At 32.3% G+C, this 26,903-nt stretch overlaps 1 protein-coding gene across 4 annotated transcripts in view; it reads right to left on the bottom strand.

Annotated features, from left to right (window-relative positions):
* LOC106679223 (trehalase) overlaps window positions 1–25,384 on the bottom strand; it is a 36,206-nt gene extending 10,822 nt beyond the window's left edge. The window contains exons 1-10 of one of the 4 annotated variants that reach the window (XM_014418236.2): window positions 25,236–25,384; window positions 21,279–21,425; window positions 20,277–20,331; window positions 20,088–20,198; window positions 18,831–18,997; window positions 15,664–15,764; window positions 12,637–12,800; window positions 9,193–9,317; window positions 6,392–6,522; window positions 2,495–2,661 (exon numbers count right to left, since the gene is read on the bottom strand). In XM_014418236.2, coding sequence (XP_014273722.1) covers window positions 2,495–2,661; window positions 6,392–6,522; window positions 9,193–9,317; window positions 12,637–12,800; window positions 15,664–15,764; window positions 18,831–18,997; window positions 20,088–20,198; window positions 20,277–20,331; window positions 21,279–21,382 — 1,125 coding nt within the window. In that variant the 5' untranslated portion in view covers window positions 21,383–21,425; window positions 25,236–25,384. Of the gene's footprint in view, window positions 1–2,494; window positions 2,662–6,391; window positions 6,523–9,192; window positions 9,318–12,636; window positions 12,801–15,663; window positions 15,765–18,830; window positions 19,009–20,087; window positions 20,199–20,276; window positions 20,332–21,278; window positions 21,426–25,115; window positions 25,195–25,235 lie in introns of those variants that run through there. The other 3 variants (XM_024364390.2, XM_014418238.2, XM_014418237.2) reach the window with 3 other exon arrangements.
* Between the last annotated feature and the right edge of the window lie 1,519 nt (window positions 25,385–26,903).

The raw sequence follows: 26,903 nt of genomic DNA, 5'->3' as shown, positions 1-26,903 counted from the left end.
AATCATTTGGAAAAATCCCTAACTGTTGGGGGACAATCGATGTTTACATGTAACCTCAAGGCAGGTTTCATTTTTGAGGAGGACAAGCAGTTGTTGTCTAGACAGAGGAGAGAAAGGTTCTCTTAAGTATGAAGAGGTCGTCAACAATTTCTGTCAAGAAGGAAGCCATATTTGATGATAGGACGGAACAATAAGATGAGAACAAGGAAGGCGCCAAAGAATCAACAAAGAAGGATCGTTAGTATATAGAGCTTGGTTAGTTTTGTTATAACTAAATATGAATACATTGTAAAATAGATATTAATTAATTTAAGTTAATAGTAAAAGTGTTTGTATTCTGATTGTCTAGTAACAACACGCCCTGAGATTAAGAGTCTTTCTTTTTATATAATAAAATTAATTATTAACTATTTGATATAAAGTTCTTAAATTAGAACCCAAAGTTATTCTTTCATATTTGAAAAAAGTTTAAAAACTATTCAAATTCTTTTTATTTTATTTTAATAATTTAAAATTATTACAATATATATGAATTACATTAAGTTAAGCAGTAAGACATTTTCTTTTAAAATTTTTTGAGGTTAATCACTTCCATTTTTGAATGAATTATTTATTATTTATTCATTCAAAAATGGAAGTGATTAACCTCAAAAAATTTTAAAAGAATTGACTCACCAGACTTCCTAGAGAGATAATCCAGACATTTTCTTGAATTTTGCTTAGATTAGGAATATAATGATCTATAAATCAGATTTGGTAGTTTTGTTAACGTTTAAAAAGAGGATTTTTTAAAAATATTTTGTATTCTTTTATTTATGAAATGTACATTATATAAAAAAAAAATTCAAAAGAAGTTGTTCAGCATAAAATTTGCTACAAAAAAGGTCCAGTTACATATTAAGCTAGAAGAAACTAAAACAGGACAGCAGAGTTGCTCCAGCCACTCCATTACGCAAGTAATTGATTATTGTAAAAAAATCCAGTAGTTGGTTTCATTATGGTATTTTACATTTCTTGGATTGCCAAATCTGATTTTGGAAGAATAAAGAGATATCTGGAAAAATTTGCGTACTCTTTTTGGATTATAACTAATAAAGTCTGGTAGTGTAAAATTACAATTACTCTTTTTATAGAAGACTAAATTTGTCACAATTTGAGCTGAACCGCATCTCTGTGAATTTGAAATTTCGGTACTTTATTAACGTTTAAGCGAGAATAAATTAGTAAAAAAAGCTATTTTAATTTTTTTTTTTTCTTTTTTATAAGAAACATACATTTACATGTACAAGAAAGATTCAAATGAATATTGTTCAGTTTATGATTGCTTACAAGAAAAAAAAACTGTTACATTTTATTCTAAAACCAATGATATTGAGATTAAAGAACTATAATTGAATATACTTATAACTATAACTGAATATAATTAAAATGGATTGATATTTTCATATTTACAGTTTAAATCAAAGCACAATATAAAAAAAATTTTTTTTGTTTCTTCAATACTGCAATAGTAGTTTTTCTTATTTTGTCTCATTTATTGTTATTCTTTCCCTTCGATTTATATACTAATTCAATAATTTTTCTATTTATTTATGTATACAAGGTACTCTAGGAGGAATTATCAGAATTAAGAGAGGGAGAGAGGTTAATTTACCTAAAGTATAGTTTAGTACCCAGGGTCCAGGAGAGAACTGTGTGGCCCGTCTTCCTAGACCTCCAGAATAAGTTTCCCTGAGTCCTCATCAAATAGTAAATTCCCAACAATAACCCAACCTCGATTATTATAATTTATGCAACAAAAGCATATCGTACAGTTGTTAAATAACTATAATGTTATGTAATATATAAATTTTATATTTGTGTAAAGATATCTAGGCCATGTTTCATAATGAAAGCTAATAGTATTAGTTTATAGTACAAGTGTAGATATTAGTGTGATAATAATATTAATACTTAATTTTTTCATGATAGGGATGACTATTAGTGATTTTACAGGAATTAAAAAATACTAAAGTACAAGTTACTATTGTACAAGTCTGTGTAATTGAATTAATAGTATTAGTGTAATTAACAAGACTAATAGTATTAGTTTGCACTTTATTATGAAATAGGGCCCTGGTCGCACAGCCCACAAGGATGTAGCCCAGCTACCCTCCTATCCCATTGGCTATTCAGAGCCACCAACTTTATCTTCGTATCTCAGTCTGTTATCAAGATGTGATTTGCTAAAGAGGTTTTCATGACAACTTTTTTCCCATAAAAATCCGAATTTCTCTACTTAAAATGAAGATTTTTCAACTGTCATCATTTTCGGATTCTACCACGAATTTTCCATAAGACAGCAACCAGTTTGAAGGCGGTATGTAAAAATAAATAATTTCTCGATATAATCAATAGTTCAGTATTATTGTTCATATATATTGTCGTTTTAAAATATTTTTTTCCTTCCAACTAAACTATAAATTTGTAATAAAATAGAAAATATTCAAAATACCATTTCAATAGAGACGAGGAGGTCTTTAGACAGTATTTTGTAATGATTCGCTTTAGGTTGGTCTCCAAGTTTTCTGAACCACTTCCTTAGCAGGTTATAGGCATTGTGAATGTACGCATTGAGATCAACCGGGACGATGTGGTGAGTGTTTGAAGGCATCAGATTTCCTGTATGTATTTAAAAAATATATTAAAATAAATTTTCTATAAACATATTTTATTAATACTTAATAGAAGGCATGGGTAGATGAATATTTTGGATTTAAAGAATATTTCAAATGCTTCTTTATAGCCTCTTATTTGATTTAAAGAATATTTCAAATGCTTCTTCATAGCCTCTTATTTGATTTAAAAGATAAATTATAACAGATTTTAGAAGTTAGACATTGACATTTTCATTCTAAATTAGGACTAAGTGAATATTAAATTAAATTATTCTCAGATTTATACATTTGTAACATACCAACTCCTTTAATCCGTTTAATAAAAATTACAGTGTTATTGGTGAAATATCATAATTAATTAAATTGCTCATACAAAGATAAAGAAAAGGAATAAGTGGAGGCGGTAATGTTCTTTCATTTGAACATCTACTAAAAATTGCAATATTAAAAATCGGATTGATGTCCAATCCAACGCTTGTGTAAAATCATGTATCTATGTCGCCCGATTCTTCATAGAAAAGGGAGGAAGATAAGAGCGGACAAGTTTGATTACTTTGGGGACTTCTAAATGTTTTTCTATTAATCAGAAAATCAGATAAAGTGAGTTTTAACTATGAGATACTTGAATTAGGCCGTCATATCAGGTTGTAATCACTTTCCTAGACTATATTCTATAAATGAAGCATGGAATACCCATGGCATTGTCGCTTAAATAGAAAATCGAAGACATTAGAAGAATTAAAATAAAAAAGACTTTTCTTAAACGGTTTAGAAAACACAAAATCGTGGTTTAGAAAACACAATTTTTCCCAGATTGGTTCTTCATTGGATTAGATTTTCAAACGAAAAAACGTTTTTGACATTATATTATAATATACATACATACAATTGGTTCTCTTTTTTATTCAGATTAGGTAACTATCGAAATATTAAAATTATTAGGAAAATGCAAAATTGCTTTTTACAGACTTCAACAAATCAGTGGTTTATTGTAGTTTACTGTAATAATATATGATACAAATGAGAATCTTGCGAATCAGAAAGTACCCCTTGATGTTTCAACTGCCATGGGCGTAGGCAGAGGTGAGCCACAGCACGAGATTTTTGGGACCGGATTTAACGATTTATATTCAGTTGTTTCGCTTTAAATAATCAATTTTAATTATAGGTAATTAACATTCAAAAAGTAATGATTGAATTTTATGAAGTAGAAATAAGATGGTGGGAGTATTTATTGCAATGCGGAATTAAGTATCTTTTTCTTACCCATCGTTTCAGTAGGGAATATATATATGTATAGTACAAGAGCCCAAGAGGAGGAAAAAGGCAGTTATCTCACCCCGATTTTTGATTACTTTAATGAAAACTATGTATAAGTAATAGTCTAAATTGATGAGTCTGCCTAGTATGGGTAAGGGGAATAAAAAATGGCGGCTGTTTCAAAGCGATAAAAAAACCTAATTTTTCATTCGGAGCTCTATATCTTAAACAGTAGGAACAACACAAGAAAACCTAAGAGAACGTCATTTAAAGAAGAGTAAATTTGCTAAAATATGAGCCCTAATAGAGTTATTTACGTTAAATAGTTTTCGAGATATGGCTTTTTAAAAAGCAACATTTCATAAAAATGTTGTATGGAGTGTACTGAAAGATCAGTAGTTAGTGAATTTATTTTGAAAAATGTATATCTCAAAAACAATTTGACGTCTGTACGTACATCTGTATGTCTATTAGCTCTCAAATAGCTAGTTTAATGAGCTATAAAGTAGTTTATGATTTTTATCTTTGTAGGAGTAATAGTTTACATGAAATTTGGTAAAATTAATTTATTTATAGTTATTCCGACAAATTTTCATTTGCTAAATTTATATTCATATGTTAATATCATAAAAACTACTACCCTTACGAAGATAAGTGTCATTAACTACTTTATAGTAAGTTAAATTTCTTTTATTTTGAGTGTTGGCAGACATATGTGCGTCTTATGGATCTAGAGATATATTTTTTCAAAAATCGAACATTTTATACGAACAACTAGAAATTAACATTTTGTGAGTTTATTTTGTCAAATATCATAAAAACTACGACTCCTACAAAGATAAACATGATTAACTATTTTAGTAAATTTAACTAGCTTTAATTTGAGCGCTGGCAGACATCGGTACGTCCAATGGTTTCTGAAATAAAGTTTTTCATAAATCAAATTTATTGTTTGAACAACTATAAATCAATTTATTTTAGCAAATATCATGATAACTACTATTCCCTACGAAGGTAAAAGTTATAAACTTCTTTATAGTCCATTAAACTAGCTTTAATTTGAGTGTTAATAGACATCTGTACGTCAAATAGTTCCTGAGATATAGATTTCTCAATTTGAATTAACTAACTACTAATCTTTAATAGATTTTAAAGAAATTTAGCTTTTTAAAAAGCTATATCTCGAGAACTATTGGACATAAATAGCTCTTTTAGAGCTAATATTTCAGCAAATTTACTCTTCTTTAAATAATGTCTCTTAGACTTTCTAGTGTTGTTGGTAGTTTTTAAGATATAGAGCTCCGAATGAAAAATCAATGTTTTTTAAAGGTTTTGAAACAGCCGCCATTTTTTAATCCCCCTTCCTATACTTGACAGACTCATCAATTTTGACTAGTAATTATACCTAGTTTTCATAAAGTAATCAACAATTGGCGTGAGGATAACTGCCTTTTTTCCTACCCGGCTCTTGTACTAGTACGTATTTGTGTGTAATGCTCCACCCTTGGCGAAATCCTGCCTACGCCCATGTCAACTACTCTTATTTGCTGGTTCTTTAGTATTATAAAATTGAAAATAGTAAACATCGATATGTAAAGCCAATAAATAAATCGTTATGTTTATAATAAGTACGTACTGTCCAAGAGCCCAAGAGGAGAAAACAAGAAGTTATAAAAAAATTCATTTTTGGTGCTTTCAAGGAAAGATACTTCAAAGTATGTAAGGGATACAGTAGATGTCTTTACAAAGTAAATAATGATATGTTTAAAGTACACGCCTCTGGAATTTATTTCATTCTAGAAAAACCTTAGGTAAAATCAAAACTTTGTCATTTAATTTTAGTGAATATCATAGAAGATCCTACGAAGATAAACGTTATTACCTACATTAGAGTACACTTAACCAGTCTTCATTTGGATGCTAATAGGTATATGTATGTCTAAAATTTCCTGATATATAGGTTTTCATAAACGAAAAGTTTTTTGCATACAACGAAAGATCAATAATTTGCGACATTATTTAAGGGAATATCATGGAAACTGCTATTCAATTGAGAGCAAGCAGATATCTGTACTCCTTTTGTAGAATGCATAATTCATTATATTGCTAAAATATTGATTTTTCGTTATTTGGAAAGAAGTGTTGAATTGTAGTATCTCGGGAACTATTGAACGCAAACAGCTGGTTTAGCGCTTATATTTTAGCGAATTTACTCTAACTTAAATAATTTAACATTAAGGTTTTTACTACTGTAGGTAATTTTAAAAATATGGAACTCCGAATAATATTTTTTGTAACGTTTTGAAACAGCTACCATTTTTATCCCCTCTCTCCATTTATGGTTGGCAGAGTCATCGATTCTGACTATTAACTATATACAGTTTTCATTAAAGGAATCAAAAATTAGGGTGCACTAACTTCTTTTTTTTCCCGGACTCTCGGACCAATAGTTGCTGATATAAAACATAAAGTACCCTTTGATATACTCTCCTCGTTGCACCATCGGGAAGATATTGACCAAGCCGATTCACAAGAACTATTAAGGGCCATTAGATATTCGCTGTGTTCCTTTGGATCAATCCACTTCAACATCATGTTGTCATCCCTATATAATGATATCTTTATCAATGGCTATTATATGTTTATACTTGAGCACACATATCGTTGTATACAGTACTAATACAATTAGTTGGAAAAAATTTACAACTACTACTACTTTTCAAATAAAATAGATGAAGCTCACAACTACAACTACCATAGTCGATAAAAGTAATTGCGACGGCAACTATCCAACTATTAACAGTTGTAGTTGTGATTATTTGCAGTTCTACAGGTACAGCTACTATTATTGATGATTTTCACTAGCATTAATGTTGGAATAGATTTAAGTAGCAACGTGACATTTAGAGTTAGTGTTGTCGGAAAGATATAGATCTAAATGAAATGCAGGTACCTATATTTTTCCGATAGTTTTAAATCTGTACACACCAGATGTTTCGCGAAAATGTTCCTCAATCATAGATTTGTTTATGTTTCATTCATTGTTAGTGCAATTTTTATTTTATTCTTTCCATTTTTACTTTAACTTATTTGTATTTAGTAAGGGGAAGAATTGCAACCATGCAAAATATCGAATTTACGTTTTCGACGGATATACGCATTTTGGAAATCGCTGATTCAAATAACCAAGGTTCAGAAAATTGTGTGTGTGTGAGAGAGAGAGAGAGAATGAGAATGTGTACAGCCTATCTCAAGACCGCTAAGTGTTTTGACACTAAAATTACATATTTAAGGCTCGTATATAAATGGAATGTTACAGAATCTTTTTTGATAAAATAAAATAACCGAAATTTTTATTTTATATACTCGATTTTTTACGTATTTTTGTATAGAACTGTTTTTAATTGAAAGGTTAATATTTTTTTCATGTGTCATTTTAATTTTGATTTTTTTCAAAAATCTCTCTAACAATTTTGAATAAACTCAATGTGCAATCAAGTGATTTTTAATATCAGCTAGGTCTTATCCTCGTTCAAATAGTTAATCTGGGCTTGAATGTTGATTTTTTAAAACTATACTAGAGTACCTTTATTATTATTTGAAATTAATTAAGCATTTTGCATTGTTAACAGTAATAAAAGATATATAAATATGTACTATAAAATAATTGAATTAAATATTCCCCGGAGTAAACATTTGGTGGATATTACCTTAATTAATTGTAATATGCTATTGGTTGTAATAAATGGAGTGGACTGTATTTGTTGGATTTTAAAATAAATAAGGAATAGTTTTATAGGTTTATTGGTGATATAGGGAAATAAGCCTCTATTCTTTAAATGATAAATAATTATATAAGGATAAGCCAAAGGGTTTACAATGTTATTTAGTTATATTAGTATTAAATTTCGATTATTGATTAAACGGAATAATTGAAAGTATTACAATGTACTCGATTGGCTTGTGAGATATTGAGATCTTGTTTGGAGCTTGAAGATTAGTCCATTTGTTGTGCTTGGTTCTCTCATCCTGACTCCGTTCCTTCGCCTGAGTGGGGTGTAGTTTATTCACTCATCGTGAATTGTCGATCTTAACCAAAAATGATGCGACTCTTGAGATGCTGCTCACTCTTCACTCTTGTTCTAGGGACTAAAATGACTACCGAAGCCTACTGCCTCATTTATCTGCCACTAGATGACAGAATTTCTATTTAAATGTGAGGGGTGACATCTTTCCCAAACAAGCTTGGTAGAAAAAAAGCCAGTCAGTCAGACTGAAACTGGAGGACTAGTACAAGACTTGTGTACTCTGAAGGACGAAAAGCGACTGATCCTACAGGACGGATGCAGTTGAATATGATGCAGCCCCATCATTAAGGCGATAAAGTGAGCGCTGGGCTGCACCACAGTCTAAATGTGCATATAAAATATATGTTTCCATAAATTAAATAGATCCTTCCCCCTCCCTCACTGTTAATTTTATAATAAGAAAATAAAAAAAATAAATAAACTGATTACCTGAAGTGGCATGAGCAAGCTCAGCGCACCACCCCACAGGTACCGCACCCCATGTATCAGAAATGGCAGACTAGAGGTAAAAAAAAAAATCACCTCCTTGTACTACCGTTGTTCAAGAAACAGTGCTTTCTTACAGAGTACTCGAACCTCTGATCCTACATAACGGTGTAGGTTATTCTTTTTATCAAAGCGAACTAAAAGGGAAAAATTGTTCCACATGCCCCTTCAAAACACACTAAGCCTTTCATTTCTTTAGATTACATTATAAATTCTTTAATAATTTAGCTATTGAATGATGTAATTGAATTTTGTTTTTAGAAAATAAATTTTGAACAGCCCTACCAAATTGTGTTGCTCTACTTTGTAATCATTATTTTTTTATTGCCTACACCACTGGTAGAAAATTCAATAAACGAATTCTCATTAAAAATGTATGTACAGTCTTTCAATGGGTAATGAAATGTTAAATAAATTATTAAAAAAAAGAAGAAAACTTTCATATTCCAAAATGAGTAGTTATATTCGTTGGACAAATTTCTTGACAACTAATAAGGACGAATCTGTTACATGATTATTCTGTTAAATGTGTTTATCTGTGTTAATGTGTAATGTTTAAAGCAGCTAAAATAAGAGTATTTTTTTTTTTTATCATTTGGCTAAAATAAAAAGTAACTTAATCTTTTTCATTATTGTATTTATCAATTTATTCCATTTTATTTAGTGAATAATTACTGGAAACAAAAACAAATCAGACTTACACATAACTTTCTACTCTAGGAAAGACGCTTTCAGCATGGTAGAGGTAGAGTACGTGTTGATAATTTTCCTTTCTCAATACTACTGTTCTTTTTTCTCTCCAGTATTTTAATTCTTCTTCAACAAACTGCAGATTATATTCCAATAAGGGCATTTATGTTTGTTTGTAATATAAGAACATAAACAGATACTAATTTTAGAAAATATTTTAAAACCTATAATTGTCTCAGTAATTGCTATTCCAAAAATCTAGACAACCTGATATATTTATCCTAGTAAATCCTAATTCTCAAATTGCAACCTAGGACGGCCAATATTCTTTAGACTATTAAATATTATTAATTCATCAAAATTTAAATTTACATAATGGAACACATCGCAGAAACAACCCCCGCTGTAATAACATCAGGTTGAACTATCATCTTTGAATCCATTATCAGAGGTTTAACTGTTTCTGGAATTAATTTAGGTAGTTCGTGTAAATCCATTTCTATGTTCTCGGGATCTATGTTGTATGAAGAATGCGTCGGATGTAAATTTATGGGAATATTTTTTATAGCAGCTGTAGAAGGGAATTCGGCATGATAACCAAATGTAGGAGTATAATCTAAAATTAAACTGGGTTCTGCATGACCGTTTGGATCGTACTCATTTGATTGGTTTTGCGGTTTTTCATTCGTTTCGGCCCTCATTGCTTCAGAACTATAAAGGGGTGTAGTGCCTCCCATTTCTTTGTTCGTATTATTTTCAAGATTATTTATATCATCTTTAGAAAGATCAACTACTTCCATTTCAGGTTGTATTACGACAACTTCCATATCTTCATCTTGATAATCAGCAGTGAGTGGCCTATTATGGATTTTATTACTGAATAACTCATCAATATTAGCATCAGTAGATATTTTATTATCGATGATATTGCAAGGTAGAACTGTGTCGTATTGTTCTAGAGTTGGCATGGGCTCGTTGTCGGTAGCAGTGTTATTTTGAGAACTGTAATTGGAAATCTTATCTGTTTCAACTTTTGGAGTAATCATATTCATTTCAACTTGCAACGAAGTTAAATTATTCTGATTCTCTTTGAAACAACATATAGGATGGCTCAATTTCAGCTTATAGACTACAGCATTCCTCAACAGCCATTCGTCTGCAACTTCATCATAAAATTGATTAAACTCTTCGTAGCAGAATGAGCATGTTGGCATAACTCCATGATCCTTTGCAGGAACTGTGAGTTGCTCATATATTGCAAAAGGGTCGAGACGTTTTTGTTTTTCAAACCAGGTTATATGGCCTATGTCCTGCTCACTACGAGGGAATTCTGAAGGGTGACACCACCAGTTTGGACTTTGACCCAGGGAGTGCCTCTTCATCTGACAGTGCCAATCTATGTGACTGGCATACTCTCCAGTTTTTTTCATAAATCTCAATGAACAAATATCACATTGAGCCCCCGAGTAAAGTTCATAAACGATTCTCATGTTGCGAAGTTTCAAAGATTTAGGTTTTGAAAAGTCAATGGTGATACTTTTGGAACTGTTCTTTCTGGCTTCTTTCTCACGTAATGGAGGACAAATGATGCCCTTTTCGACAAGTTTCTGATACAAATTTATGACATCTACACCGTTTGCATCAAGGGTAGTATTTTGCTCAATACGCGTTTCAAGCATGTTTCTAGTGAGTAAATTTGAATTAGTGGTTAGAGCTTTAGAAACATCGGTATTTCCTGACTCTCCACTATCACAGCAATAGTTAAAATGATAATGGTTGTTATTTACTATCGCTGCTAATGACGTTAATTTTGGGTCGTTCGCTGGTAATATGGAAGGAAACAAATTTCTTATTACAGGGTCAGTCTGTCTACTTTGCATATTAACAATATGCACGATACCCGGCACTATTCCAGGAGGAAGGGCGGAGAATCTGAACAAATGTACAACATTGAAAAGTTTTACAGCTATCGGGTCGCCACCAAACTCTGTTTTGAATGGCCTTTCATTTATAAAAACAGTTTGTAAAGAATCAGCAAACCTTAAGATGAATGGGACACCACCAACATCGACTTTCTGCGGTTTCGGATCGAGATAAACATGAAATATGTTGTTCAAATCTTCGTCAACAATTAAATTTATACGACCAGCCATAATATCCCTACGTCTAACATTACCAACATAAACCTTGGGACTAGGACCGCCGAGCTGTATCTTGTGATAGGAATCACCCACTAATACGTTAATAGGTGGACCACCAAACTTGATATCAACGGGTTCACCGTCGATGTAGAAATCCCGAGTTGGTGCACCCAGACGAATCCTAAAAGTGGAACCATCAGGAAAAGTATAGTTTGTGTAGGGAGAATTGAAAGAAAGGATGACAATATCTTTATCGTCAATGATGACCCTCCTCGAAGAAGACTGGAAGCAGACGTCTCTAGGGTCGTTCCAGTCCATCATCACGATCGACTTCTCCCCGTAAAAACGAACCTCTCTCAGTTTCCCTTGAACATTGATATAACCCGTAGGGTCTGTCAGTATCTTCTCAAGCATCGAAGGGTCTGCAGGAGCCACATTTGCTAGTTGGTTAACTTTCGGCGAAGAAGAATTGGTCGAAGCAATTTGTAAAGAGTTATCCGTGCGTTGAATTTTAGGGGGCCTTTTGCATATATTTGTATGGAATGGCAGATGTTTATATTGATGAGTATCTCCTGACTTATACCACTGCTGTTTGAAACTTTTTAGCAGTTCAGCTGAATTTTGGGTTGGCTTTAAACAATTATCATTAAAATATTCGTTTTTTTGCCCAAGGCTTATACTTGAATATAAGGGGTCAAAAGAGTTGACACCCAGAACATTCACCATTGATGTGTTTTGAACGTCTGAAGGGTTCGATATTCCGAATAAAGAAGGTAAATTATAATTGAAATTCGTTTTTTCAGGCGAAGCTTCTTCCATTTTTCATGAATAAAACTTTTCCACTTTTTAATTTACTTTAAACTTTACGGGTCCTTGATGAGTAGAGCATCAATGTATACGTACATGCACTTTTATAGCTTCTAAACCAAATCTGAAGTAAGTTAACGGTTTAGAAATCGTTCAATGCAAAAAAAAAAGAAAAATTAGAGTTTGTTGAAATTATCAAATATTTTGAATTTTTAACAATACGAAGAAGCAACATATGGAAATTTAAATAACTATATTTAATATTTTATTTTTATAAAATAAATATTTAATGACTAGATTATTTTATAAAATAATGCGAATACAGGTTAGAAGTAAATGAGGGCCTATTCAGCTTATTTATCATCAACCTCAGTCTATTTTCAGCTTATTTACGTATTAATATCACTTATGACTTATTTTCAGAAATTGAATAAAATTTTTATTTAGTATAAAAAATGTTCAAGTATTTATGTAATTATCCTATAATGTTTCTAAATTAATACTTACTTTTATTTTTGACTTTATGAAGTTCATATCTTGTGTTGCTGTAAGGTACGAATCCAACATGGCCGCAAGTAATGGCGGACTACTTCGACCCCTGAAATAGTATCTTCCAGCTTTCGGAACGTACCCAAACTTTTCAATTAGGTGACACAAATTTTCGATAATACCTAAAGTTTTTTTTTATATATATATTGATTTTAATTAAATTAATAATACTTATCGTTGTAAATGTAATACTCATCTTTAATTTGTGAACTTTTTAATGCAAACTGATTACACCTAAACACTGCTTACTAACCTTAGTTCTAACCTAAATTCTGAAGATCAGTCCCAACACAATCCTCTCGTCGATGTTTCGGCCTACCTCGTGTGTTTAGCACTAATAAATAACTTTTTTTAAATTATTTTTATTGGAATTTACAACTGTACATAATTATACATTTATTAAATTTGATATATGTTATTATGGAGGGATACAGGCGTGTAGAGAAACTGCCCTTTGATAGCACTCTAATGAAGTTTTTACATTAGCAGGTCTAGTGGCCATCTTCTTTTCAGACGTCTCGGAGGATCGTCAGGAATGGAAGAGGACGCAAGGTTAGAAACTAGTGGATTTGGGTGGTTAGTGAATTTATAATGGAAGTAATAATACACATGGAATATTAAGGTCTTTATGCATGATTTTATTTGTGACAAAGTAAGGAGCATTGAGGATTTTGGATTGTAAGGATTGAATACGAGAGAAATTCGAAGGTTTAGTGGAGCCCCAAAGCTCAACTCCGTATGACCAGATTGGCCTTATTACATTCATGTATATCTTTTGTAATGAATTGGAAGTTTAGACCGTTTGTCTTTTAAGTGCTGTTATATTCGACATCGACGTGCAGTTTCCTGTCTTATGTGAGGATTCCAGGTTAGTCATTTGTCCAGATGTAATCTAAGATAGAAAAATAACTTAAACATTTTTTCCTTATTAAACCTCATTACTTTGTATACCCATTTCAACTGTCATGATACAAGTGCGTGTAGATTTGCAATTCCACGTTTTGTAACCTTAAATGACTTTTTCTTTCTCAGATCAAATATTCTGTATTGCAAATATTTTTCTTGCAATATTATTTTGCATGATAAAGCGACTACGTTTCATTTTAATAAAGTATAGGGCTAATAATTCTCTTCACAAAAGAGTCTACGTAGCTACATGGCATTCCAACTGTGATGAGACCGATAATCAAATTAATCATATTCTGGTCAGCTCCTGACATGAATCGAGACTGATGGGTATTAGATTACACCAAGATACTAATGTGGATTCTGACCACCTGTTAGTGGCTGAACATAGGACATAAATTTCTGTAGTGAGAAACCATAGGGGTACTCCACGAAACATACTGAATGTATAAAAGCTAAAAGACACAGAAATAAAAAAAAAAACACGTATATAGTACCTCTATGAATGCTAAAATCAGAAACCTTGACAAAGAAGATGATATAAATAAAAAACATATTCGGCTATAATGTGGTAAGTATCAGAAGAATAGGTCCACGACAAATATCCAACTGCCACTGATGTAAAGTGTCATATACATTTTTTTTTTTAAATACTTTTTTTTTTTTTTTTTTTAAATACTATTTATTGATAGATATTACAATCTGCCACACAGGGCAATAGGTAATAGTGATGAGCGATCTCATATATACTAAAATAAATTAAATAAATGAATAAAAAAAAAAAAAAAACGAACTCTTAAAATATATACAAACAGAAGAATAAACAAAATGAACATAATCAAACTATCTGTATGAAAAATAAATAAATAAAATAACATAATGATAAAATAATATAGTCTCTAGTCACATTTACACTCTAATATACAATATTTACACAATCGACCTGAGGATCCCTGAGCCCACTCTATCCCCCACGTGTGAGGGGTAGAGCAGAGCTCAAAAGATCCCAACGCATCCCTCTCGCCGTATCACTGATAGTGAGTCAATGGAGGCTGAGCAAGTGCGCTAAAGCCGCAAACACTCAACGACATATAAATTAATAGTTCAAGGGAAGCATCCTAGAGGATCGGTCGAGATAAAAGGAAAATTGTCATGTTAAAAGAAAAAGTGGAAATGGGAAAACTATCGTCCTGGGAACATTGAAAATTCCAGTAAAATATGAAAGTTATATCAAGAAATAAATACTTCAGAAATAAATACGGTACCCGTATTAAATTCTACTAGGTGAGTTTGAACAGCCAGATCCTGAAGATAATGAGGACGCAATCCAACAGTGAAGAATGCATTTTATAATTGAAACTTAACTTGGTTCTGGACTAAGCTGCAAAGAAAGCTTAAATTCAGATAGGAGGAACAGTGTTAGACAAATCTGCAATGATCCTAGTTTTGCATATGGTGTGGATATTATCGGGAAAACGTTTGCTAGTTGGGCCTCAAAGAGCTGCAGCTGAAGTGAGGTTTGTGGTGAATCAGGGAAAAAGCTAATGTTGGCAATCTATTTCTATAGATGGGAATTGGAAAAGATAATTTTAAACTCTTTGAGAGAGTTGGAAAATTTGAATACCTAGGATCCTAGATGAACTCTGACAGTGATATAAATGAAGGTATTCAGAGAAGGATGAAGTGTCCGCCGATGTGATCTTGATTTTGGGTATTCGAAACAGGAGAGCTACGGCACCCAACAGAGATAACTGGCAGATCAAGGAGGAGGAGGAGGTCGAGACTCAGTAAGAGTGATATAGGAACGTTATTTCCTCTCTAATTTCATTTCATTTAGCTATTGTAAATCTACATAAAATTATGAATATCTTGACTTAAATCAATAAAATATTCATTAAAGTATCATATTCATGTTTCGTTAAAAATTACACCAGTCTTTCATAAATTACGTTATTCTATCCTTACAACCTTAATACATTGTTCTAATTGATTTGTTTCCCGTTTTACGAAAATTGAGTCTATTGAGATATTAGCAGTATTGATGAAAAGTTATCATAAGTTAAATTTTTCGTAACTTACCTGCCGCTGTTTGGTACATTTCACTCGCTAAGAGTCCTTTCACGATCCAGTATGAATCCCAATAATTTATTTCGTGATCATTTGAGGACGACACAATGAACCTTCAACAGTTCAGAAAGTATAAAAGTTCATAAGTCTAACATTCTATAAAAATAGAAATTATTTTTCCAATGTGCTCTAAATACATTTTCATGCAGTAAAACGTGACGATTTCAGTTTCACAATAAAGGTAGATAGGGTGAAAAAGGTTTTTCATAACTAATAGCTCAAGTAAATAAAATGCTTAGAGACTCATGAATCCATAAAACTGGAGTCCGTTAAGAATTTATTTTTGTTTTGGTCATGTAGCTATTAGTACAGAACTGTGTGAAATAACTGTGCGCTCCAATGTTACCTAACAGCTTGAATGGGAATTCAAGCTTCTCAACCACGTCTTTGTAATGAGCTTTATCCACAAATATCTTAAGATTGTAATATGGCCGAAAATAGTTGCTAATGTTTGTAGAATAGGAGGACTTCACAAAGAGGAGCTACAGTCCATTGCTAGTACTCAAAACATGATAAGATGATAATGAGATAAGCAGTAGCGGTTTTTGGATTGTGGGGCCGTCTGTAGCTGTGGAAAATTGAAGTTTAGGTCTTTGCAATCTCGTAACTGCAGCGGCGCAGGTTTGATTTCGGCCTAGAGTGACGACTTTTATTTCTGTGGCAGCCCCACCAAATGAAAACTTGAACCCTCCGCACTACGGTTAGAATAGGGTGGTACCCAGTAGACCCCCCCCCCCGTATATCCGAAACGACCTGGAAGGGGGTCATCATTAAAAAAAAAAAAATGATTTCTAGATAGTTGTAATGAGGATTTGCACTAGTAATTTTCTTAGTAACCAACTCAAAAATACAATGTAAAATAAGCTTTAAAAATAGAGATACCTTCAGTTTTTGTGACATTTTTACTCTGTTTGAGTCAAGGAATTCAGTCTTTTAACTCATTTTTATTTTTTAAATTTTGAGAATAATTTATGTTTTTTTAACAAGTTCAATATTGCTGTGAAAATAAAAAAATATACATGAACAAGACATTCAATTGAGTTTTGTTGGCTTCATTTTTAAAAATAAATTACGACAGTTTTGCAAAAAAATTGTTTTGATCCACGACCGAACTCTGTACATGATGGGTTGGATATATGAGGTAGTAATTGACCTAACCACCACTCATTTTATTTTATTTCCGACCTAACCGTAGGTCACGTGGCCCATAGTACGCTTTATAACTACCATGGACACCAGTAACCACGCAAGTGACCATTTGACAACGCCCTCTTTTTTAGTCCTGTGACCATAGGGTAGCGTCCCTTTTTGGACGCCAGATTCCTCTATGATTCCTCCTCCTTTCTAATCAGCCAATCACAGTACTTATTGTCCACAGCCGCCATTGTATTTATCCCCACTACCCCTTTTAGACTATAATCTTACTCCGCCATTTTAGTTTTTTCCGCTGTTTGTGGGATTTAAGGTTTTGTAGAAGCTGGGTGTACTCGACCGCCATTTTATTTTCTCACGCCACTATAAAACCATTTCAGTGTTTACATTTTATGTAATATCCCCGAGGTTTACTTATATGTAAACTTTGTTTACATTGCCTCCACTAATTTAGAGGAAGATCCGGAACCAGCATTTTATTTTATTATCTTTTGTTTTTATACTGTTTGATGGATTTTTCGTTTTGTGGGACCCTAGTGTACCTTGTCCTTATTCTTTTCCTGACTTGCCACCAAGCGCAGCACTAGCCAACTATCGTGCAGCACTAGCGCTGTTGGTTCTGTTGATGTCCAATCGAAAACAGAACCTACAGTAGTCACGTGACCCTCAATGTCAATTAATAATTTAAATGTTTAGCTCCAAATAATCTTTAAAACATAAATTACATGTTGATATGTCTTTTCAACCTCCCCAATCGTTTGAAATTGAACCAAAGAATTTCAAGATAAAAAGATTACATTTTGATTCTTTGGACTTTGATCTAACAATCTTTAAAACATAAGCAACTATATAATATTTTTTAAGCCTCTCTATCTTTTAATTCTGCTGCTAAAAGTAAAAAAGAACCATTATTATATTACATAATCTTCTCAATAGTTTGCTCTATAAACTGCTGAATGTTTACCTTTGTCTAACTGGGTGGTGGAGATTAACAAAATGGTGGCGGAATGGAGGGAGTATTGGTTAGTTAGAGAAGAAAGAAATAATAGAGACTTCACGTGATCAAAAAGGGGCATAACCTATTTCTATAAATGTACATGGCATGGCCTATATAGACGCCATCTGGGCCAGCAGCGATAGTGCTGTACGACAGTGTTGCGTTCTGTGATGGCAAGCCGAGAAGAGAAAATGGTGGCCGAACATGAATGTCGGGCACACTCAGCCCCTTCTAAAACCTCAGTTGCAGGATAAACAAAATAGCGGAGGGATATTATAGTCTAAAAGGGTTGGTGTGGATAAAAACAATGTTAACGGAGAGAAAGGAATACCGTGATTAGCTTTTATAGAGCAGTAGAGATACTACAGTAATCATGTGTCTACAAAGTGCCTCAGCCCTATGTTCACATGACTTAAAGGTTGCGTTGATGGTCACGTGCGTGGTTACTGGTAGTGCATGCTGCCTGCTCATTGGCTGCTCAATGGTCACGTGACCTCTATAGGTCTAACTATCTAGGGGATACAAACAGTGCTAGTACTGCATGGTAGTACTCTACAACTTGACTCGCTAGCCAAGTCCAGTCAAGGCAAGTCTTACAAAGAGCATCAGAAACCTCAAATCTCCTTTGCTAAAAGCTAATCTCACGGATTGAGGAACTGTCTTATAAATGTTCCACTACTTCCATCCTCACTATCATCTATAAATATGTTACAACGTTATCTATATCACATCTAATCTTAGTATTATATACCAAAATGTTGAGAGCTTCCAATGATAACGGTATTTATGTTACAAAAAGAATGTCTCAGTAACTCTTATTTTGTGAATGAAAGTTTCTTTATGAAGACTAACGACGGATTCGAAAATTAGGTTATAATTTTTTTTCATTAACCTAATATTACATCTAACAATTCTCATTAAATAACTAAATAAATAATGAACTTTGAAGCCAGTTGAACAAGCTACTTGCCCTCTGGGAAGGGGGATGATGGAGTGGTCGAGAGTGATATCCTCCGCCGTTTCCCTCCCCAAGAGTAGCCAAAGCGAGTGCATGTGAGTGGCCCAGGCCTGCAGTTCCGGCTCTAGCGGCTTCCTCACTACCTCGGGGTCCGGCTTCCAATCTGTCGGGATCCATCCCTACGCTAAAACTAATTAGATTAGTTCGAGTAGGAGTCCGAATGCTCCATTGATAATATCTTAGTTTAAATTATAAATGTATTCCATATGAACAGACTTTCCTTTAACCCTTGTAATGCCGACGGAGTGGATAGTAGTATTATGAACGATGTCGGCACTATAATTGGCTGAACCACAATAAAGAAACTGGCAAGATGAGTGGTTCTCCGGCTATTTTTTGGTACTATTCTCCTGGTATGACTACTGTAGGGCTCTTAAAATCGGTTTCCTTTGTAAATGACGCGATTGAAACTCCTCTATCAAAGACGTCTCGTCTTGCGGCTACTTAATACCGTGGATTTAGATTGGCTTTGCCTAAAGAATGAAATATTTTTTTTCGGTTAGCTCGACAGGCTATGAAGGACTTCTTTCAGACACTAAGATTGTAGGAGAGAAGATGGCCGCTTCACGAGCTTCAAGTAGCTCAATATGCACCAATTTTGGCTATTACGCAAATACTCTTTCCATTAACATATATTCTAACTCTCGAGGTTAAACGTAGCTACAGATTATGGCTAAATTCAAGATAATTTATATGGTCGTATACCTTGCCAAACATTAAGAAACACGAGTCAAGGTCATCAGATCTACAACCGGTGTCCAGCTCAAGATGCCTGAAGGACTTCACTCTCTAATCTGGTAACTGCCTGATAATCACGGAAAATTAATAAGGCATTCAATGGAGTTTGCTTACCCCATCCATTTACTCTCTAACCTCGAATATACTTGACCCTACTATACTTGGGCTCAGATATATGTTATATATACATTTTTATTATTACGCTGTACAACGACTTATGGCGAGTTGATGCATTCTGAAAGCGGAGAACGACCTCTGTTGTGGCCAACTGCAATTTCTTAGTCCAGTTTAGAACTTGGCTTTCTTCTATTGGTTTATCAAAAATTATTAAATTAAAATTGATATCATTGTAACTAAACAATGATGTCATTTAGGTAATACCGTAATGAAAGCATAAAAGGAACGATTATACTAGAGTCTTTATACTATTTCATTCATTGGAATTAGAATGCAGTAAAAGCTATGGCTTACCGTTATACCCTTCTTATAAACCTTCTCATACGTTTTCCCTTTATTTCTTATGTATGCATATTTCACCCCTTCACCTAAACGGACTGAAACCTCTTCTAACTTTCTGTAAACCTGTATAGGATTATAAAGTAATGTGAAATTAAGACAAAATCAATATAATTTTTGTCAAAGTAAAAATAACTTGCTTACTCTTTTCATTTTTAAAAATGATTCTTCAAAACTAGAGAGACTGGACGCCATTTCCCTAGAAAATACGATATAGTTGAAATCCAGTGTCATAGAGAAAGAAGAAGAATAAAAACTGTCCTTGTACAACTCATGATGGGTTTAAAATCAGAACTTAGTAAGGTCGTACTATTTCTAGACTAGCAGTTGTGTAAAAAATGATTTGGCGTTGATCAACCTCAATCGTCAGTTTTTCACTGTAGTTCAGGGCATCCCAGTAAAGTCTTCAGAAGTCACCACAAACATGACGAAATAAACAATCATATGCCGCAACCGGTTTTTAACCCAATCCTTGAGGTTAGGACTTCATTGCTTTACTTAGCTAACTCATCCCCAGATTAGTATGAGCTGTAATGTAAATTGAGACACACGGCCGTAAAATATGGCAATTGTAAAAATATAAAATTTCAAAAACTGTAAAACATTTGTAATCTTTATGATTTTTATCTTTTGTCAGGAACCGCATATGATAGTCTATAGTGATGAAGGAAAAACAGTAAACTGTTTTGGCTCTGCGAAAAAATTAACATCTCTTTACATTAAAATGTAAATTCAAAAAAGTATAGGCCATGTTAAAAGGATGAGTGAGAATAGAATGGCCAACAAGCTGTATAAGAATGTCCCGGATCTTGTGTGCCCACGTGGTAAGCTGATTGACAGGTGGAGTAGGGGAAGTTCTTCGGCAACATAAGATATCAGTTACCGATGCAAGACAGTGAAAATTGTTTGCCGGCTGTTCAGCAGCCCAAGGGCTTCATGCGCCAGTTGTGCCTGTGGATGAGAGGAAGGAGGACCCGCTTATTACTTAATACCAAGATTATTCTTTTAAAAGAAAAAATCTAAAATTAGTCACAAAGAATGATAACAATCACTGTATTTCAAAATAAATGGCAGATACTATGTTGTACGACCGAATGCCTCAATTAGATCGTAAAAGTTGTTAACTTAACTGGTAAAAATTGTTACCTTGTAAAAATGATTTTCCTATCAACATTATATCTTCTAACAATGCACAGGGGTTTGGATACGTCAATCAGGAATATTTTTCCCCAAGAAGAAATTTGCAGCATAGTTTTATCCGGATAAGCTAATCTGACAAATCGAACTTGCTATCTGAAATAAAAAAATATATTGTTTTTAAAAGAATTAATTATTGAATGGCTCCCTCTAAAGAGGTTGCAATGACCAAATTTAGATTTTTAGCATAAAAGCTTCTTTTGCAAATAACTAAAGATAGCAATGACTAATAGCTTGACAGCTGTTAGCAATTCAGTCCTTGATTATTAAATAAGGCTCTAATCCATCTAGAAGGAAAATATTTTAATTGAGTAAAATGTAAAACTTTTTTACTACGCATGAAAAGTTTGAAGAAATGTTAGAAATAACTTTGTTAGGAGGAGCTCTTCAATTATTACATAAAAACGAAATCTTAAGAAGGCTGTAACAGGTAAGTTTCCAAAGATTCATACAACATACGAAAAGAAGAATTATTATTCCAATATTTGATAGAATTATATGGTTACATAAGTAAAATATATTATAAATCAAATATAAATTCTACTTTCTGCCCATTCTGTTGATATACTAAATCTACCAGAGGCGTAGCAAGAAGTACTTGGGCCATGTATGGAGTCCCTTCGGAAAGGGGAGGGAGTATGTCGTATGTTGTATGAATCTAATACAACTATTTTTGAATTTCTCAACTTTTATAAATTTATTATATTTCAAGTAAGTGCAATGAAATAAACCACAAATTATAAGTCGTTGAAACAGACCTTATATTTATGCGTCTTTCGTCATTCTCTATAAACTTCTATAACTTTTTGAATTATATATATTCCTTCCCTAAGACCTTTGGCATTCCAATTGTATACGGTAGTATCGATCCCTTTCCGGTTCTCAAGAGCGATAGATTTTGATGAATGAAGTACCATGCGCACGATAGCGAACGAGTTAGGCACGGGTTAAACCTCATTCTAAGGTTAGCTTCCACAACGCCATAGTTGGAATGCGATACTTAAAACATGTTGTTCTTGCCCATACCTAACCCTAAAAACACGAAAACTACTCAAAGAAAAGTTATTAAACAAAACTTTCCCTATTGCACTAGTGTTCAAAATATACTCGTACTTCATTACTCCCTCGACAATATTGGGTTAAGATTTTCTTAAATAACTTATTTCTATTCTAGGGAACTTGGCCATTATATATTGAATGAAATGTTATAAACTCCATTTAGTAACTTACTACGGCTTCGTCACCAATAAATATTGTAACAATTAAATTTTACAGATTTCCTTGATAATTTAAAAGGAATAGCGACAAATAGGGTAAATAATATGTATAGGTATTTACTATACGATTTTATTGCTCATATTATTCAACTAGAATCAGTAAATGTTTTGAAACAAGTCGAGCTCAAGATCCTGAAAATGATTGTATCAAATGTGTTTAGTCTTTCCTTCTGTGCTTATATAACAACATTTTGAGCCAATGGCTTAGGTTTTATTGCTCAAATTACACCGTGATATTCTAAGAATGCTTGGAACAATTTGAGCTCAAAATATTTTTAAAAATACTGTACTGAATATGTTCACTTAGTCCGTTTTTAATATGGAACTTTTTTTTTCAGACTTACCGGTTCCTAAAACATGCATTCATGTAGGGCCTAGCTATTAGGTCTCAGTGAGTACAATTCCGGGTTAATATAAGCTTACGCATAGCTGAATCTTAACTGTTAAATTGAAGTGATATTTTCCAGTGTCATATATTCAAATGTCTATGTTGAATAGATTATTTTTTTCAAATGGAAATCAAATATGAATGGAATATGGTCCGGGTGCGGTAAAAAAAAACTCAAATAGTAGATAATTATACTATTTTATTGAGCCAACGTTTCGCCCCACGTTGCAGGGCTTCGTCAGGGCTAAAAAAGATACAAAAACATAGTTACAAAAGGAAAAAAACGAGAAAAAAACATAAGTGTAAAATAACAGGGGTATAAAATGTAAAAAAAGTAAGATATAATAAGAAAAATTAAAGGTTGTAAATAGTAAATGAAAAGGGTAATAGTAACAGATAGATAAGAGAAGAAATATTAAAGAAAATACTATTATTTATACTAATATTTCTTCTCTTATCTATCTGTTACTATTACCCTTTTCATTTACTATTTACAACCTTTAATTTTTCTTAGTATATCTTACTTTTTTACATTTTATACCCCTGTTATTTTACATTTATGTTTTTTTCTCTTTTTTTTCCTTTTGTAACTAAGTGTTTGTATCTTTTTTTAGCCCTGAAGAAGCCCTGAAACGTGGGGCTAAACGTTGGCTCAATAAAATAGTATAATTATCTACTATTTGAGTTTTTTTTTTACCCCACCCGGACCATATTCCATTCATCTATACACACGGTCAATCAATAATCTTCCAGGAAATCAAATATCATCCTGGAAAAATATTTTTCTTCTTATCTCTCAAAGTGAAGATCAAAATACAAGTTTAATACTGACAAACAGAGCTTAATCAAAATCGTCAAAGCCGTTTTTGAGTTAATCACAAAAATTTAAAAAAGTGATTCCTCAAAGGGGATTTCCTTTCAGTCAATTTTATTGAAAACGTTGCTATATAAAATTATTGCTAAATTAATAACCGATCTCTCATTGTCAGCAGTTTCAGTCATCACTAAGTTCTATCCAACTCAGTCATGTATCCTCTTCCTCTATCCCTCCCCTCAGTGCTGCCCCTACGGCTAGAATGATTTGTTATAGGGATGCAACATCAACAACAAAAAATCGATGTTCAATATAAAGTATCGAAGATTACAAAACCTCGATAAAAAAACATCCATTTCAAAACATAAGGTCTGTTCCAATAACAACTTCTGATTATCCAGAACTGCAAGGAGCATCCGCAGTATAGGGTTTGGGAGGGAAGAACACTTGCTACGCATGCACCGGAGAGTCAGAAGTGGTTGCTGGGACTAGGAATGTGACATCGACTACAAAAAACATCGATATTTTAAAATATCAATGATCAATATTAAAATATCGCTGCTTACAAAATATTGCGAAAAATGTTCAGTCTAGATGCAAATTATTGGAGCCATCGGGTTAGTAGTTGGAATCATATCCAATTTAAAACAAATCAATTTTTTTTCCTACTTTTAAACTATTAATTTCATGGAGGTTTTCTTATATATGTGTTACCAAGTTCAGTTACCAGATACATGAGTCTTAGTCCCAGAAATAAAAGTTAAAAATCTACTTTTGCTAAGTAGGTTAAAGGATGGAAAGACTGTAAAACTTGGTATATACAGTAAATACCATGCCTTACTTCAAAACAGGTCAAGAAATTCTGTCATTTATTCTCATATATTTTTTTAGGAGTAGCTTAGATCCAATTTGTTTGCACTCAGACATGAAAACATTGTTCTGGTCTTCAGCATTGCTATCACTAAATAAAACTCTCACTGACATTCAAAATATTAGATTTAATTTTCTTATCATTAAGAAATAGATTGCCTTGAAAAGCCATCTTTGTCAGTTACAATCATTAACTTTCAACCAACTATCACTAACCATAACGTAATACCAATATTATTGTTTAAAAAAATCAGCTTTAAAGAATTTTATATTTTCAAATTTTTCGATTCCCAAAAAATGTCAGTTATCATGTTTTACTCAACCAATAAATGCTGTTTTAACTGTTAAAAGGTTAAAAATAGATAAAACAAACTTTTTTTTTTTCAATTATAATTTAAGAATAGTTAATGGCTTTAACATTACGTAATTTTTCTCACCATTTTTATTGGCCCAATCCCTATTTTTACTCTTAGTTTATCCCTTATTATTATTATTTTCTAAACACACTAATGCTACATTTAAACAAATAACTAAAAACATATGTTAACAATACTTACATATTGATTAAATACTAGATACTGTCACTTCCCAATTGGTCTCTACTAACCATATTGCAATTTTAGAACAGAATTTCATCAAATGTGCGTTATGAATTGACATTTAAATTGAATTTACAAGGACTATGGCTAGTAAATATTTTTTTTAAATCAGCTGAATAATGGATATAAAATAATCCGAAACACGTGGTTAAAGTCTATACTCAAAGGAACATAATGTTCATTAAAGATAATTCTTTAATTAAGATCCATTTTTATTGTATTGTATATGCATTTTATTGCATATAAAATGTACATTGACATTTTTGTGCTGTTAGTCAAGTCAGCAAGGGAACAAAATTGTGTAGTTTTTTTTTTTTTTTTTTAATTTTCCTACTGTTTAAAAACTATAAATGTGTAAAAAACTAAAAAGAACATCAATCATTCAAATGTTATTCACAGCTTACTTTGTACTTTGTATTGATACTATGTATAATAGTTAATAAAAAAGAACAAATATTAATAAACAAAAAAAATTAAATATAAAAACTAGGGATCAGAAAGGGGCCTCAATGGACAATTTTGAAAATTTGCTCATTTATAATTTTTGGGTGGTGATTGTTAATTACAACTTTGTTACCTCTAATTCTCTCCAAAAATATTTCCCTCTATCATATATTAAGTATATATATATATAATAAGTATTTAGTGACCACCTTTTATTTTATATATATAAGGTCTAATAAATTGAAATAAAAATTAAAATTCTTGGATAAAGACATGAAATTTATATTTTTCCTGCTTACACTATATTCAAAAAATAATACAATCTGAACTACTGAATCCATGTAAACTACAGTTATAAAAAATTTGTATGTCCCCCTTCAGAGTTATTTCTGAGACATGGGGAAGGAGGAGACTATTTACAGGGTACCACCCTATTCTAATACCATAGCGGGAATCAAATTTTCATTTTGTAGGACCACCACAGAAATAAAAGTTGACCCCCCCAGGCTGTATTTGAACCTGTGCTGCTGCATTTTCTAGGTTGTAAAAACTATGCCACAACTACCTTAGCTGCAGACAGCTCACAGTTATACAATTTGAGCAAAAAGTAGTTCAATTAAATGAACAGCTGTATAATTTGTAAAATGGGGGTGAGCTATATTCTTCACCAGGTAGATGAATACTGTTCTCTTAGCAGATAATTTAATAAACTGGTAGAACTGAAAACTATTTTCCATGATATTTTCAACATGAAGGTTTTTTGGTGTGCTTAAACCCAAATCTGTCACCATTTGGTTTAAAAAAATCTATAGCATTAGTAATTTAAACATTTTTAAAATTTATTAGATTAAACAGCATTATTTTTCAACTTCTGCATTATTTATTTAATCAAACAAATGTTTTGGTGTAAGAATCATGTCAATATCATTTTCCAAACTCTATATATATGTGTAATTATTGCCTTTTGTTGACATACAACAATTCAAATTTTCTAGTCCCATAAGTATATGGGTCATTCTCCAATTTTGATGCAATTTCATTTATAGAGGTTTTTAAGACTAATTAACTACCTGAATGTGTATGATTTTCTTTTTCTTTTATTATCCAGCTCGAGGCTAAGATTTCCTTCTCACTTTAAGCTTTTAATAATTAACTTTTACCTAATTATCAAATATATATTTA

Source organism: Halyomorpha halys, unplaced genomic scaffold (assembly GCF_000696795.3).
Source record: "Halyomorpha halys isolate HHAL.00 unplaced genomic scaffold, Hhal_1.1 Scaffold185.1, whole genome shotgun sequence".
NCBI classification, from domain to species: domain Eukaryota; kingdom Metazoa; phylum Arthropoda; class Insecta; order Hemiptera; family Pentatomidae; genus Halyomorpha; species Halyomorpha halys.
This window is presented reverse-complemented; position numbering and strand designations above follow the sequence as displayed.